This window comes from Mustela nivalis (assembly GCF_964662115.1).
Source record: "Mustela nivalis genome assembly, chromosome: 12".
Taxonomy (NCBI): domain Eukaryota; kingdom Metazoa; phylum Chordata; class Mammalia; order Carnivora; family Mustelidae; genus Mustela; species Mustela nivalis.
The window spans coordinates 65,975,356-65,992,409 of NC_139031.1; the positions used below are offsets into that span (position 1 = coordinate 65,975,356).

Sequence of the window (17,054 nt, forward strand, 5' to 3'; positions counted from 1 at the left end):
AGGAAATAAACTTCTCCAACTGGAAGCTCAACAGAAGGGGGGAAAACCTGGGAAACGACAGCTCCAGCATTTCAACACAAGTGTCGCAAAGAAATAATAAAAGGAGTAACAAAAGAGCAGACATATACCCAAGTTCTGAGTCTGACTGCAGCTGGAGCACTGAGGGGTCTGTGTCCCACTGCAGGGTCCTAATCGTGCAGCACAAAGGAAAAAGAACACAGAGAATTAACAAAAGGGGAGGAAAACAAACCAAACCAAACCATGTCATTCATCAAGGCAATGGCATATACAGTACATACATAGAACATCTCCCCACTCCCCCCGCCCCTCCATCCCCAGGTGCAAGGATGACCCCATGAATATCAAGTGACAAAAGAAAGCGAGGAATTGTCCTTCCCTTTGAATGTCTGTTTGGTACCAGAAGCTGTGAGTGTTTTCACGGAGGGAAGCCCAAAGCTAACTACTCAAACTCTACATACCTCCTCACCCTTTGTTGTTGTTGTTGTTTGTTTTGTTTTGTTCTGTTTTCTACTCAAGCTGGACTGATTTGAGCATGCAAACTGGTTCATGTTTCTCGGATACCCCAGAGCCCATCCACACCTGGGAGCACCAAGCATCTCCCATGGGGTGAAAAGAACCAAAGGCAAGGCGGCAAACGGGTGAGAGCCAGAGTGTCTGGGGGAGACGGTCAGGCCAGGTGGAGCCTGCCGTCAGGTTCCTCTGCTCAACTTCTGGCTTCTTCAGGTCTGTTACTGCAAGAACAATGCACTGGATTTTGAGGCTCGTGGGTATTTTGGTGTTTTTTTTTTTTAATTTATATATTACACTGAGATGATCACTGATAATAGCATTTGTCTCAAGATGCCGGGGGTCATTTACATCGTTTAAATACTTCACAAGAGACAACACAGGGTCTCACCAGTTAGCAAGGCATTCAGTTTTCCATGTTATTTCTCCTTCAAAATAAAGGGGGATAAAGCAGCTCTTCTAGAAACCGAGTGCATGCAGGAAACTGTCCCGAATCCCATGCCCTCCGCTTCATCTCAGCAAGGCCCACGGACCAGGATCCCCAGCCGCTCCTGGAGCTTGTCGGAAGCGCGGGCTACAGGCTCACCGCAGACCCGCTGACTGCACACGATGGTTCAGTAAAGTCCCGGGCCATCTGCGGGCACCCTGAAGTTTGAGAAGCCCTCCTCGTCTTCCTCGTCTGTGAAGACTTACCGTGGCTCATGAGACAATTCAATTTTAGGCTGACCTGGCCTGTGGCCATCTTCCAAACTTACATTGAACCACGGCTCTCCTTCTTCTCTGTGTCCTATTGGATGTCCTAGCCCCCTAAGAGTGTCTGTGTGTCTTCCCTCAAATGCCATCTGCTCAGAGAGGCTTTCCTCCCCTCACTATTCTGTAGCACTTCCTTCATCCCCTCCTCTTACAGCCCTTTCCTTTCTTCATAACACCTATGTTTTTTTGTATTATACATCCATTTATGTACTACTGTTTGCTGTTTGATCCAGATTTGAGCCTCATAATGGGGGGAGGATCCCTAGATTACAGAGATGCACCTAGAAAAGTACCCACCACCCTCACTTACATAACACAACGCATGGATGAATGGATGGATAGATAGATGGTCTTTCTCTGATTTCCTATGAGGATAATACACAATGATACCTACAAAACTCCAAGCAACTATTTGAACAGAAGCTTTTTGGGATGCCAGGGTGGCTCAGCTGGTTAAAGGTCTGTCTTCGGTTCAGGTCAAGATCCTAGGGTTCTAGGATCAAGTCCTGCATCCGGCTCCCTGCTCAGTGGGGAGCCTGCTTCTCCCTCTGCCTGCCATTCCCCCTGCTTGTGCCTGTGCCTTCTCTCTCTCTTTTTTTTTTTTTTAAGATTTTATTTATTTATTTGACAGAGAGAGAGATCACAAATAGGCAGAGAGACAGACAGAGAGAGATGAGGAGAAGCAGGCTCCCTGCTGAGCAGAGAGCCCTATGCGGGACTCGATCCCAGGCCCCTGGGATCATGACCTGAGCCGAAGGTAGAGGCTTAACCCACTGAGCCACCCAGGTGCCCCGCCTTCTCTCTTTTGACCAAAAAAACAAAACAAAACAAAATAAAATAAAATAAAATAAAAATCTCAAATAAAACCAACAACAACAAAAGTAGCTTTATTTCTTACTACCACGTTCACCCCATAACTACTATTGAGATTTCTCTGAGTCAAACCCTACGTGTGTGACAGATGCCATTTAAGTTCCTCTTCCTGAGGCAGCAGAATGCAGGTCACAGCTGCCCTTACCAGCTCCGGCTGTGCTCCTGTCCTCTTAGGAACATTCTGAAACCTGACAACTCGAGTCCAGAGAGAACACTAACCTGCTGCTACTCCTTAGACCCGAGCTTCTCAAATCTCAGTGCACACACACGTACTTGGGAACACCGTTTGAGCATGCAGATTCTGGTTTAGTAGGTCTGTGACATTTCTCAGAGGCTCCAGGGATTATAGATGTTGCAAGTCTGTGGACCAGACTTGGAGTAGCAAGGTCTTGACTTAGATCAGTGGTTCTCAAACTCTGACAAGGTTCAGAATGATGTGGAGGGCTTATGCTAAAATACGGAATGCTGATCTCCAACCCCAGAAATTCCGATTCAGTATGGCAAGGGTGCATTTGTACTCTAACCAGTTTCCAGGTGAGGCTTATAGCTGATCCTGGAGCCACGTTTGCAGAATGACTGGGCCAGGCTAGTGCTTTCCTTAGTCAGCAGGAGACAGCGTCACTGATCCTCAAATATGTCAGCCTCTAAACCCGTGATTAACTCAAGCCTGGCCTAAGGCCCAGGCTCCTTTCCAACCAATTACATCAGAATGTGCAGAGCGAAACCCAAGCATCTGTATTTCGGAAAATTCTCCAGGTGATTCTAAATGTGCAGCCAAGGGTGAGGACCCCTGCTCCCGACTCTTTCTCTGCTCAAAAAAAGCAAGGCCTTCCAGGTTCTGGGTACAGATTCCTTCCCCTTGTTGGCGAATGTAATGGTTATAAATAGTGGAAGTAACAGACTCCATTACAGTGATTCACAGCGGCTGTTCACACGTCCCTGGGGATCAGACCTTTCATCTTTAAGGGCATTTCTTTGGCTACAGACAGAGCAGCAGCCTCTGGCTCCAGCCGGCTGTGAGGAACATTCCTCTATAAGGGGTGGGGTCAGCTACTTTGCCCTCAATTTGCCTGGAGGTTTCGGATGGGATGACCTTGTTTGACCTTTTCCACTTCTGCCAGGCAGGTGAAGAATGCAGCCGCTCCTAGGTGGTCTGGTTGTCCTGTTACTTATTGGACATCTCATCTGAACTCACTGTATGCTTAAGAAGTAAAAATGATGATTCCATCAGAATCACTCACTTAAGGAGTCAACAGATCAGCAGTCCAAGGTTGGCACTGATTCAGGCAGAGCAACCAAGGTGGTCTCTGTAACCGACCCACCGCAGTCCTGCCCCGCCAGTCACACATGTATTATTCGGTGAAAGAAAGAGTCATCATTAGCAATGAGCAGCAAGGTAAGGTGTCAAGCCAATGATGCAATCAAGTATGCTAGTTTTATAGACTTCTCATTTTTTCCCATTGTTATCTGTGGGGTGGTCAGGCTTGTACAGAACGCACTTTCCCTTAGAAAAAGCACTTAAAGCCAATACATCAAATGGGCAAATGTTATTTGTGTCTCCAAGGGTCACCTAGAAATGTGTATTGAATGTTTGCTGAATTCCTTCTGTGCAAGCTCGCAGAGACACTTCTCTATGGGCGGCAGGACCTTGGACAGGGCCCCACCGGGAGAGGAAGGTATTTGGGCTAGGCTCCACTGTGTGTCCTGAGGAAGGTCTCTGACCTCGGCAAAAGGAGGAGGCAGCCCAGAGACCCTTTAAAGCTTTTTTTCTGATATTTGAAAACATCAGATGATGATTAAACTGCCTTTCAGTTCTTTTTTCTCCAATTCGTATACTTTTATAACCAATTGACATACACCTTAACTTCCCAAACATCTTAGTATCAAGCTAGTGTATCACTGAAAATAAAATGATGGTTCCCCCTAAACCTTCTTGGGCAATTTGAAATCATGGCAGGTGTTTTTTTTTTTTTAATAAAAGAAGGAGTAAAATCAAGTAAATAAACATAAGTGAACATAACATATTCCCACAAAATATTATCATATAGAAATCACCCTATTTACCATAGTAATCAGTTCTCATTTTCAGTCATTTGTGGAATGGACCAATCAGTGCATGCAGGGAGAGAATATTTTTGATAAGGGCATTCATTTACTTATTCAATAAATATCTATTAAAGACCTAATAGGTAAAATACTGTGATAGAGGATGAAAAGAATTCTAAGGAAACTACAACTCTTATGAAGAGATAAAAATATGTATAAATAATTTAGCAGAACACAGCAGAAAGTAAAACATACACAGGTGTGCTCTGGGAAAGCAGTACACCAAGTGGGCACTTAAGAATATTACATTTTAGTGAAGTAATGAGACGTATGAATATTTATACGTAATGATATGGGGATAACCAATACAAAAAAAAGGAAATAGTTGTCATTACTTGCCCAGGGCCTGGCACAGTTTAAAGTTTCAATAAATGTTAGCTGAAAAAAAAAATAAACAAATGCCATAAGAACGATTAATAATGATAGCTATCATTTCCTTTCAATGAATGTGTACTCTGTGCCCGCCAGCCAGGCCCGGACTGTACTTGGATCATCCCTGGAAGCCAGAGCAGGGAAAGCCCCTCCCTCTGAAAAGATCAGAGATTCCATGTAACCTGGTTTTGGAAGGCTGGGGTGAGGATCTGGACATAAACTCATTTCCATCCAGGCCTGGTTTGTTGGACTTCAGCCGCTGAGTTGGTTTCCTGGGTCTAATTAAGAGTCTGCTATGTTTTAGATGTCGACTTACCAACTTATCATGAAAACAGTAACTGCCAGGGGGAACACTTATACACGACCGATAAAGCCTTCTGTCCTTGAAGGCCAGTTCCTGGGAAGCCCGAAGACCAGATGGGTCTTTGGGATTGGAGAAAGTGCATCTGAATGTTTTACTCCTACAGCTTGTCCTTGCCCTACCGCCGAACATGTCCACCTCCTTCCACAGGACCAGACGTAGCCCCATATTATCAGTCTCCCCTACCCCTATCCCGTTACTGGGATGCCCAACTAAACACTTTCTGATTGACACCATCTTCGTTTAAGTACATCAGTTAGATTTTGTCTGCTGTCCCTACATGGAAAATCATCCTGGTGTTATTTGCTTATTTTTAAGTGCTGCATTTGTCTGTACTCATCAGTTTTAGGTTATTTCTTAGGTTAACTCTGACGATCTAAGGTACGATTTCTGATCTTGCACGGGAAACAGCACCCAGTAATTCTCCATCTATTCTGGACTAAGGAGCGTTGTCATGGTTGTATGGCCCCATAGCTGGGCTGGCAGTTCTGGACGGTTCCCAGCCTTGCTTCAAAATACTAGCTACAGAAGCTTCCCACACCATGGAAAATACCCATTCACTAATGTGACCCTAAATATACCAGCCAATGTAGCCAATCAGCATCTCATCTAGAAAGGCCTAACATGTAATATTTAGTTTATAATTTGGGAGACAACATGGTTTTTGTTACTTTAAAAAAAAATAGACAAAACATCAAAATTCTTGAAGTTAGCATTGACCTAGTCAGAGACTAACCAAACTTTATATTTTAAACTTTCTACCAATTCATCACTAATTTCTTACAAAATTCTCCCTCCCTTGGTTCAGCTTTTTTGCTCTAATAAAGTGATTTATTAGACAGAAGTAAATATTCAAAAACAATCCAAAATAACAATAATCCCTGGCCATTTGTTCAGAGTATATATAACTTAGGAGTGGAACACATGAAGTCTGTGTTACTTATACCCTGCTCACTGATGAGTGTTTAACTTCTCCCTCTTCAGCTCTGACCAACTAGTAAGTTGCTAGTTTCCATTCTTTCCATCTTTATTAAACCTCTGAGTAGAAAGCTTTGAAATTCTTGCCTGAAGAGTGTCTTTGCCTTGACCTTTTCTTTGGTGATAAGAAAGTAACGTTTGAAAAATATTTGGAAGGCATGAGTTAAGAATTCTGTCATTTGTCACGCTAACACTCCACTCACATACACTGCTGGAGGCATTTAAAATCAGTATAGTTCTTTCGAAATTTGCAGTACACCAGTGGACAGCAAGAACCATTAACATAGAATTGTTCCTGGACTGGACTGGTTTTACTTCCAGAAACTCAACCTATAGAAACAAAGCATCACAAGCAATAATAATAACAAAAATGAAGGTGACGATGGTGATGAGGATGATGATATGATGGTGACAGCCTCTACGTCATTAAAGTCCATGGCCAGCTTTGGTATGACCCTATTCCTTCCATCCCCATAAAGCTACGCACTTCCCAATCAGGGTCACCCCTTCCCTCATCTCTGTACTCTAATCCCGGTTACTCCACAGCTGTCTCTCCATTTTCTGCCCAAAATAACCACAAAGTCCTTATCACCACTGGGTTCCAAGTCCACTTTTTCACATGCCTTTTGGACATACCCATCTGCACGCCAGAGCCATCTTACCCTTCTCATCCCCTCCTTTGTTTCCTTTTCCACCCTGCAACCTTAGATTAGACCTTCAGGCCTTTACGTCAGACCAATCGTTGCCCACTAGTCCTTACACCTTGAAAGCCTTATAAAAGTAGTGTCCCATGGGACGCCTGGGTGGCTCAGTTGGTTGGACGACTGCCTTCGGCTCAGGTCATGGTCCCGGAGTCCTGGGATCGAGTCCCACATCGGGCTCCCAGCTCCATGGGGAGTCTGCTTCTCCCTGTGACCTTCTCCTCGCTCATGCTCTTTCTCACTGTCTCTCTCTCAAATAAATAAATAAAATCTTAAAAAAAAAAAAAAAAAGTAGTGTCCCAGACCTCACCTAGACCTGTGGTTAGGTACCTGTGTTTGTAATGAGTTACCCCATGAATTCAGTACACAGCCACTCGGTGTGGGAGCCAGAGATGGCAATTATCACAAAGGCCATCCTCCTCTCAGACTTAGCTCTTTTCCCACTGGCTCCTTCACATGCATTCTGCCTCCCACACTCTCCCAGCCTTTCCCTCTGTGGACACTTTTCCCATCATCTGGAATGCTCTTTCTCCCAGATCCACTTGCCCAAAGTATATGCATTCATTAAGGTCCAGCTCAAATATCATGCTCTCAAGATATATTTGTCCTCAATAACCTCATTCAGAAATAATTTGTCTCTCTCTGGGACAGGAATATAGATGTACTTGGGCCTCTTATTTTGCAGTTCTCTATGCTCATCTACAGTCCAAAACCTGGATGGAAGACCAAATCTGAGGATGACCCACAGGAAGTAATGAGCACTGTCATAAAGCCCAAGGACCTCAACATCAAGCCAACAGTGTGTTGCACCCAATCTGACTTTTTGCCCTGAGTCCAATGACTGGATTTCTGCGTTGGTTCTGTGACAAAGTCCCTGCCTTATAGCTCAGTCCTGTAACCACTGCTGGGAATTCCCCTTCAGCAACGTCCACCTTCAAACAACTGGGCCATGAATCGTGAGCTATGGTGCTCTACCTCTGTCCTCATCCCTCTAACTCAACCTGCACCCATCACACCCAGTGTTCTGTAAGCTGTGCACCACACACACATGTGCTTGCACATGCACAGACACGCAAATTAATAAATATTTACCGAGTACCAAATATGTGTCAAGACTCTATGTAGGGTAGTAATGAACCAGAACCACTTGTCCCAAGTGAATATACTACAAATTAATTACAGATGATTTGGGAATAATGGTTTATGACATTATTGCCCATCTCTCCAAGTACAAATATTTGAGAGCTGTAATTAGTTAGCAACATTTCCTTAGATGGCTTCAAATTAAATCTGTCAATTTGCTGGAAGCACGTTCTTTAGAAGTGAGAAGAATTCCTTATCTTTATATTCCTTGCAGGTCTAACATTTACTATATCTTTCACACAATAAATCCTCATCTATTTAGTGAGTGAGTAGATAAAAGAAGAAACAAAGGAATGTTCTTTACTTGCCACTTCTGCTGACGGGCGTGAAGGCTGAAGCAGGGAGAGCTGATTCCTAAAAAAATAGTTTTTACTTTCATTTTACTAGAAAATGAAAGAATAAATCGGGGCATGTCTGGCCTCAAATCCTTCATCTCTCCCAAGCGGAGATTTGTGCGGAGACTAAAAAGAAGTCCAGTGATCTTTGCTACCAAATGAACTCAGCAACTTTATTTCATCCTTGAAGCAACTGCCCTGAAACGCAGCTCTTCCCATTCTTTCCTCTGAGGTGGGAGAGACAGCGCGAGGGCAGAGCACCAAACTTCCCCAAATCCCAGGGTGTCTGAATGCTTTTAACAGGAGGCTTCTCTGTCAAAGAAGTCAGTAGGCACTAATCAGATACAGAAAATGGTCTGGACCTGTGTGAGCAGAGTGCCAAATAGAAAGAAAGTCTCCAGTTGGGGTTACCCCCAAACACCTATGTTTCTAAGTGCTGTTTCCAAAGGTAATCCGCTGAATAATAAGAACATTTAAAAATCTGTCATATCACTCAATCTGTCACTGTCATTTACATGATGTCAGTTAATTAAGGATGGCACTGAAATGAGCTAATGTTTTACTTCCCAACTTCAATTATTTCCTTACTTAGGACGACAGTGATGATGATAAGATCTTCTGATGTCAGAAATAAAACTAGAATAGTGCAATACATACTTCTATTGGGTTCTTCAACATTTTTTTTTCTTGGTATACTGTGTGGGAATCTTCATTCTGTTGGCTAATATCCGAGTCCTAATGTGGAACTCCGCCACCAGCCACAGTGGGCTGTGCATGGACCCCATCTGAGATGGAGCCAAAGTGGAATCTAAGATTTCCCACCATGGAGGAAGGACATGTTTTCCCCAGATCTTTCCCAGAGGATCTGCTGTCAAGCAAACAGTCTCTCGACAAGAAAGCTCAGCAGCCCCTCGTTTACTGGATCCTGTAATCATATGTGGATGCTTTTACCGAGTGCTCTCCTGAAGACAGAGGAGTAAGAGATCAAAAATGTTCAACCAGCTAATGAGCTACAGAAGCAGAAAATCCTATAGTATGTCTTTTATTCTAATTTCCAAGGAGACTGACTTTTCACAAGTTTTGTAATCGGTAATATCTGCCCTCCTGAAGTCAATTAAACTAGTGGCAATCTATCAACTTCTCTTTACATAATGACAGGTTTTTTAAAAAAATGTGTATATAAAGATTTTATAGGCTTATTAAATGTCCTCCAAGGTTTTACATTATTTTATTGTACTTTTTCACCTTTACCCAAACCTTAGATTCTTCCCTTTAGCCTCTGATTCATCGGAGCCCCTTAGAAGATGGTGATGTTTTCACCAAAAAAGGATCAAAAGTCCTTTGAGGCTTATGGAGTGCTAGAGAATCCTATGAAATCCAAATGTGGATACAAATGAAAGTCCTGAGGATTTTCTGTTGGACAATAAGGTGGTGCTGCTTCTCAGCACATCTTCCTCTCTTGAAATCACGGAGAAAAGAAAGTGATAACCATGTGCTGCCCACAGAGCTTGACTACAAACATATTAGTCTCGTTTCCTTATTTACATTCACTAGAAGGTAGATCGGGGACAGAGTTTATCAAATATTTAAATTTTACCAAAGTATCCTATCAACATGAAACATAATATTTACTATATAGAAGCCTAATGTTTAAATTGAACAGCACAGGGTCTGCAGGCATCTGCTCCGTGGTTCCGAGTTCCAATCTCAAGTGCACAGGAGGCGGAAAGGGTGAATGACCTTGGTACCTTTGTTCTCCTGTGAAGTGCTTCAGAAGACATTTGTTCTGCCCCGAGGATCCCTTGGGAGGGGCCTTACCTCCCTAAAGCAAATCTATGCATGTAAGAGTTCTGGTTAATAGATACTGATCTCTGAGAGGACGGACGGGAATCTATTTTAAATACAATAAGATTATGTGGGGGGCACTTGGGGAAAGCTGAAAATAATACAGACATTACATAAGATGAGAACATATGGAAATGGGAAAAGAGGGGCATTTGATTAGAAAAGCAAATTCAACAGTTTATACAAGGACATGATTTACCATATACACACTGACATATACACTGTGCGAAGGAATACACACTAAGGTGTTAAGAGTGCTAACTGCTGGAGCGCCTGGGTGGCTCAGTGGGTTAAAGCCTCTGCCTTTGGCTCAGGTCATGATCTAAGAGTCCTGGGATCGAGCCCCACATTGGGCTCTCTGTTCAGCAGGGACCCTGCTTCCTCCTCTCTCTCTGCCTGCCTCTGCCTACTTGTAATCTCTGTCTGTCAAATAAATAAATAAAATCTTAAAAAAACTTTTTCTCTAGTTTTGGCCTGTCCATATGTTCTAATTGTATAAAAGGCACTGATGTTGTTTCCATAATAATAAGAGATTATTAAAAATAAAATGTGGGGGGAGGGGACTTGAATATCCCAATTGTAGATCTTAATGAAGTGTCAAGACCAGATGGCCAAAAAAGAAGATAGAAATTAATTCTGTTACTATCCTCATCCGCCATGCTACTTCTCACCACAGACAGACATCAGCAACTTCCCCTTCTGACTATTTTGTTAAAGATATTGCAAGATATGTGCTCCTATTGTAAGCGTAGATTATATAATATGTTATCAAATTAACACATGCTTTATTTTTTAAATCACTTGGAAAGTTTTCTTCCTTGAGTCAGGTTTGCGACAGGGTGTTGCCTCCACACTGGTGGCCTGGTGACCTTGACAAGGTCGACATACTTTCCTAGATTTGTACAGGCTAGAATGGCCTTCAGTTTAGCTGTATTATTGAGAACACTAAGGAATCTTGACTAAACATAAGAAGGGCCCTAGTGCAAAGACCTCCATGAGCAATTCATGGGAAGGAGAAGAAGAAATGTGGGCGAACGATTATTATTACCTAGATAATCATTTCTGGTGGAATATATAAAGGTTAGGCATTAAGAGTTGGGCAACCCAGAAAGGGGTCTCCAGGGACACAGACCACAATCTGTCTTTGGCCTTGTCATGTTCACTGTTTTCACATGCTTACTTGGATGAACATACAGCATCATCAAATTTGAAAATGAACACATGTTTTATGAGAGAATCTAGAAAGATCTCTTTCCATTGGAAAAGTGTGACTAATAAATTGCAAGAAATAAGAAACCAACAATAATAGCTAAAACTCACATACAACAGACTCTTTCCTAAGTGCTCTACAGATATTAATTTATTTAATCCTAATAATATCTTTCAGGGTCAGTCATGTATACATCACTTATATCCATTGTTGTCAGACATCATGTGGGGTAGTGGTATAGATTGTGAAAATTTCTATCAGTCTGTCTGGGTTAAAACCTAGCACTGTGTGAATTTCAAAAATTACTTGTTTCCTCTGTGCCTCAGTGTCCTCATCTGTAAAAATTAGGATAATAGTTGATTCATTCAACCCACATTTATCAAAAACTCACTATATGGATACAACCTCAAATATCACTTCCTGACTTCAAGGAACCTGCCATTTCCTGCGAAAGAAAGACATGTATTCAACTAAACATAAGTCAACTTTAAGGGCTATATAGTAATAAATGCTTCACTCTTGTGTATAAAAGATATAGGCTATTGGTCTCTGATTAATATTATAATCATTTTGAGAAAAAATATTTTTATTCTTAATATTTTTAAAAGTTTTAAAATATGACAATAGATGTTTTAATTTCACAAGTATCATTAAACTATATCCGGCCATGATCACTTTTTCCTTCTTGGACCTTTTCTATACGCTGAATTACAACAACATGTTTTCTTATACAAAAATATCCTTGAATTTTTGGGGGCACCTGGGTGGCTTAGTGGGTTAAGCCGCTGCCTTCGACTCAGGTCATGATCTCAGCAGGGAGCCTGCTTCCTCCTCTCTCTCTGCCTGCCTCTCTGCCTACTTGCATTGTCTGTCAAATAAGTAAATCAAATCTTCAAATAAATAAATAAAATCAATCTTTAAAAAACAAAACAAAATATCCTTGAAGTTTTTAATCAATACTAGTTAATCATAGCATAATACCTTCTTTTTTTTTTTTTTTTTTTAGCAGAAAGAGAGAGAGAGAGAGATAGGGAGAAGGGAGCAGGCTCCCTGCCTAGCAGAGAGCCCTATGCGGGACTCGATCCCAGGACCCTGAGATCATGACCTGAGCTGAAGGTAGAGACTTAACCCACTGAGCCACCCATGCAGCCCCGTGTAATACCTTCTTAATATTGTGTTGGATTTCAGTTGTACATAGTATATTCAGGATTTTTAAATCTGTAAGTAAAACTAGGCTTTCAAATGTTTTATTAATAAAATTGATTTTGTTTATGTCTAAGAGCTTGTTCTTTGCCCAGTATCATTAACTGAGCAATGATTAATTGCTTCTACCAAAATTAAGAGAAAGAAAAATTCCACAAATGTAAATTATAAATGAGAAGCAGGTGATGGCAACAGAAGCAGAAACTGCAAAACAAACTGACCCTTTAAAATTAAATTACGCTAGTATAATTGAAAAATGATTATATATTTCTACCTTCTATTAGATTATTTTAAAACATTAACTCAACTGATCTTAAAAATCAATAAAAGAAATTTTCTTTATACTTGATTTTGTTAAAACCTTGTTTTAACCCTGTTTTTAGTATAACAGGGCACATAGAGTGTGCCAGTTTGCAAATTAGGGGGTTGCATAAGAACTGTTTGTCAGTTTTGGCTCTGTAGAGAAAATTTCAGTTTTGGTTTGACATTCTGGCACATGGATGACAGAATATATGTGCACCTTTTCGTAGGACCAGATGTGTTCACCTGATTTCTGAGTTATCTTCTGAAAGATTTTCCACTTTTCAAAGAGCCCAAATTCCACACACTTCAGCAAATTTGTGACTACAGAATTGTACTCTTAGGATTTAGCAAGCTCTTTTCCCAGTCCTATGTTTTATGAAGTGTTAAGGTTAATAGTAATTGTTTTCAAAGATGTTTCTTCTACAGAAAAATATGTTCCAAGTGGAATTTTAAAAACTGAAGTATAATGTTCTTCTGAAATTTAACTCTCCTATCTATTTATGGAAACAAAAACATGAATTTACATGGAATTTTCCTTAGTCCAAAATAAGGGCAGGGTTTACTTAGCTAGTCCTAATATCTTCTCCTGAGGCAAAATTTGTGTTCAGTTTTTCTGAGAATCATCATTTCCGCAATGCCGTTTTTCTTGCATTCCTATGAAACCCATGCTCAGCAAGGGATTTGTTCATTCACTTCTTATTAACCATCCTTGCCAGAATGTTCCTATCAAGAATTCAAGTTCATTGGGATTTGTGATTCACCTCTTCCAAAGTGATTCACTAAGTTACAAAAAAAAAAAAAAAAAAAAAAAAGGCATATAAGTGGGCAAAGAAGAGTGCTGTTTTGGAGAAGAAATATTTGCTGTTGTCCCCAGAGCACTAACAGCATAGGTCAACTTTCTCTAGAAAGTTTTCAAAAGAGCTCACCAAGTGTGAAGTCAGTAATGGACTTTAATGCTGCCAACTGCACTCCTTGAAGTGAAGTGTTAATGACACCACACCAGCATTGTATAGAAGTAGGCAAATATATTAACTTAATGATAGGCCAGTGGACCCCCTAAGGAATGTAATTATATAGTGCCAACTCTTGTACAAATGTTAGATCTTATATAACTGTGTTATTGTTACTTTTTTTCCTCCCCTCAAAGACCTTTTGAAGTGTTCAAACCAAAAGATGAGAGAAGACATGTGCTGCCCTCAAATCGGAAAGGCGATCTGCTAAAATAAACCAGCCTGGTGCCCATGAAAACCTCTATTTCCATTCTCCCCACACTGAAAGCAGTGTCCACTGGTTTCCAAATGCCCTATTAAAATAAAACACTCGATTCTGAAACATGCCAATAGACAGATACGGTGAGACAATGCCAGTCTTATCTACATGTTGGTTTCAGAAAGAAAAAAAGAAATACACACACACATACACACAAACACACACTAAAACCCTATAACTCAGGCTATTACTAGACTATTCTGAATTCCCTCCTTTATCTCTACCAAAATTTCCTAGGCCTATAGGGACACAATGCACTTTCAACAGGTAATGCTTATGATAATGTGTTAAATGGAAAAAGAAAAATTCAAAATTTTATACCTTGCATCCAGGAACACACATGGTAGCAAGAAATGTACACAGGTGCACAAGGATTGAAAGGTATATAGACAAGGCAAAGGCTGATTTGTTAGAACAGTAGTATAGCAGATGATTCTTTCTTCTTTCATTTGAAATTTTAGTAAAGTATTTCATAATTTTTTAAAAATTAAAAGTCAAAGACAGAGTTCACAAATTGCCAGCCCACAGGTGAAATCTGGCCCACAGCTACTTTAACAAAGCCATTAACATTTAACATTTAGGAGACTATTGGATAAAAACTTGAATTTTTAGCTTCTCAAGAAAAACTGAAAGATGTAGAAAAATTGGGTCCATATTCCCACATGAGCTCAACCAGCCTGAGCTGTGAGGACACCATCTGGCCTTTATAAAAGGGCATTTCGTGACCAGTTGCCACAGAACCCCCACCCTGCCTGTTTATATCACCATTCTATGTGCCCCAGGATGTGGCCATCTTATCGAAGGCCACTGGATTAAGGAAGTTAGCATGACTCTACGCATATTAATGAGACTTCTCTTTTCCCTCTTCACATCTTTAACTTTGGATACGCCTTCAGTGGTCAAATTAGAAAACATCTATAGGTCCACTTTCAGAAGTTTCATAATGCTTTGAGTATACACAGTGTAATAAAAATTTGGCAGTTGACTCACAAAACAGAACAGTCAGTGCTGATGATCATAAAATTTAGTAACGATAATAAAAACACTCTGGGGACCAAGTTCTCTAATTAGTCAACTCTATTAAGCCAATAAACCACATGCTTAAAAAATTAAATTTAGGGTTAGAGCATCTCAGTGTTCACTTCACAAAAATTCCCATGGAAACCAAAACCAAAGTAGAATAATGAGAAGCTGGATATATATTCCATTTGCCTTTGGTCCTTCTCTTTCTTTTTTTAAGCTGAAGCTAATAGATGTGTTTGTGTTTGTCAAACAAGACACATGGTGTTGAATTAGCCCATTCATAGAAACATCTAAGTTTATCATTTCTACCATTCAAAATCATTTCTATACCACTAAAAATGCAAGCCACCATCAACTTAAACATAAAGCGGCAGGGTATTCATGGACATTTAACAGCATACCACAGAGTGGCACTGGTTTTCTTAGTTCTCTCTTTTCTAATATTATTGACATCCACTGTGGCCTTTGTAAAGGGACAGTTCTTACCTTGTTAGTGGTCCCAGGTCTCCTGAGTCTTGGCTTCCAGCTTCACTAGGAGTGCTCACTGATTTCGAGGAGGGAGACATAGGGGTTGGGACTAAATAATGAAAATAACAGGTATCCCATGTTAAAAAATGCAGCGACTGCACTGAGGAAGAGCAGTGTCAGACAGATAAAAACAAATGGGCCCAAATTAAAATGGTTGTATGGCCAGGAGAGATTAAGATGGGATAAAGGGGGAAAAAAAAAAAGGAAAGAAAAGGAAGAAAGTCAAGTGAATTTTTCATATTTTGGAAATTCAAATTTGAAATGAATTTAGATAAAATTAACTTTGGGATTCTAAGGCCATGTCCACCTTAACAAAATGAAATGGAGAATCAAAACAGCTATCCAGATATTTCAAGTCAAATATCTTTCTAGAGTGAACTATCCGGATAATTCCAATTCTCCACTTAATTTTGTTAGCATAGATGTGACCTGTTAAAAAGTAAAATGGGTGTCTATAAAACTTTGAAAGATTATGAAATAAGTAATTCTGACTAATTTTAAATGGCCAGGGAGAGTCAATCAAGACTGTTGCATGTCTACATTGGAGGGCAGTCCATTCTCTACGGAACGCAAACTGCACTGGCTCTGAGAGACTAAGTGACAGATACAGAAAGGCTAAACGGGGAACCTGGCAATTTAAAAATCTCTTTCAAAACAAAGGGAAATGCCAGGCTGCTTTATTTTTACATTTAATTAATAGTTTCATCCCATTGTATTGTTTACTGGGCTGGGGAACTTGTTTTCCTTTGCCTCTGGCAGCCCTGGAAGGCACAGCCGCAGGCACAGAAGTCAACTGTCTTTCTGAAGACTGGAGAGAAGCTCAAAGAGGGAGGTCAGTGCAAGCTGACCGTGTGAGAGCCAGGATAGAAAAGAAAAAAAGCTACAGGAAATGCAAATGTATTTTCCTTTTCTCCATTCTTCAGGTACAAGCCAAAGGTCCTTCTGATAGAAGCTGCACCAAATAGCCAAGATGGCTCCAGGCCAGATGAATTCAATGGGCTCTCAATACCCACATGCCAAAGAAGCCATATGGGCAGAGAGGAACTTCAGTACAGAAGTGTGGACTCCCATTTGGTTTCAATCATGTGCAATTTCCTTTTATTTATTTAATAGACTAAAGGGCTTAACTATTTTGTTCAAATCCTGTAACACAATGGCGGATCTGTCAAGAAACTAGGAATTTCATGTGGTCCCACAATTAATTTGCTGATTACCCGCTGCAGGAAGTCAGAGGGTAAGTTGGAGAGATGGATGAAAACTGAAAATGGGCTCTACTCCTGCCAGGTGCCCTGGCACGAATGCAGGGGTAGCTCAGAATTCGGTCATGGTGGTCATGGTTTAGAAATATGTAATGTTTTGTCCTGAGAGTTTAATTGGTGGCATTACATAGGAGAGAGGAAAGCAGGACATATCACTATGGTGTCTGACCAGTGCTCACACTGCAACAGAATCTCAAAGGCCTTTTTGAGGCAAAACTATAAAGGATTATTGTAAAGCGTCTAAATTATGCCACAGGTCAAATA

General features: G+C 40.8%; 1 protein-coding gene across 4 annotated transcripts in view; it reads right to left on the reverse strand.

Moving 5' to 3' along the window:
* Nucleotides 1-17,054, reverse strand: part of DYNC1I1 (dynein cytoplasmic 1 intermediate chain 1) — a 297,026-nt gene that overhangs the window by 239,870 nt on the left and 40,102 nt on the right. The window contains exons 4-5 of one of the 4 annotated variants that reach the window (XM_082693604.1): nucleotides 15,490-15,631; nucleotides 129-188 (exon numbers count right to left, since the gene is read on the reverse strand). In XM_082693604.1, coding sequence (XP_082549730.1) covers nucleotides 129-188; nucleotides 15,490-15,631 — 202 coding nt within the window. The remainder of the gene's footprint in view (nucleotides 1-128; nucleotides 189-15,489; nucleotides 15,632-17,054) is intronic. The other 3 variants (XM_082693605.1, XM_082693603.1, XM_082693602.1) reach the window with 3 other exon arrangements.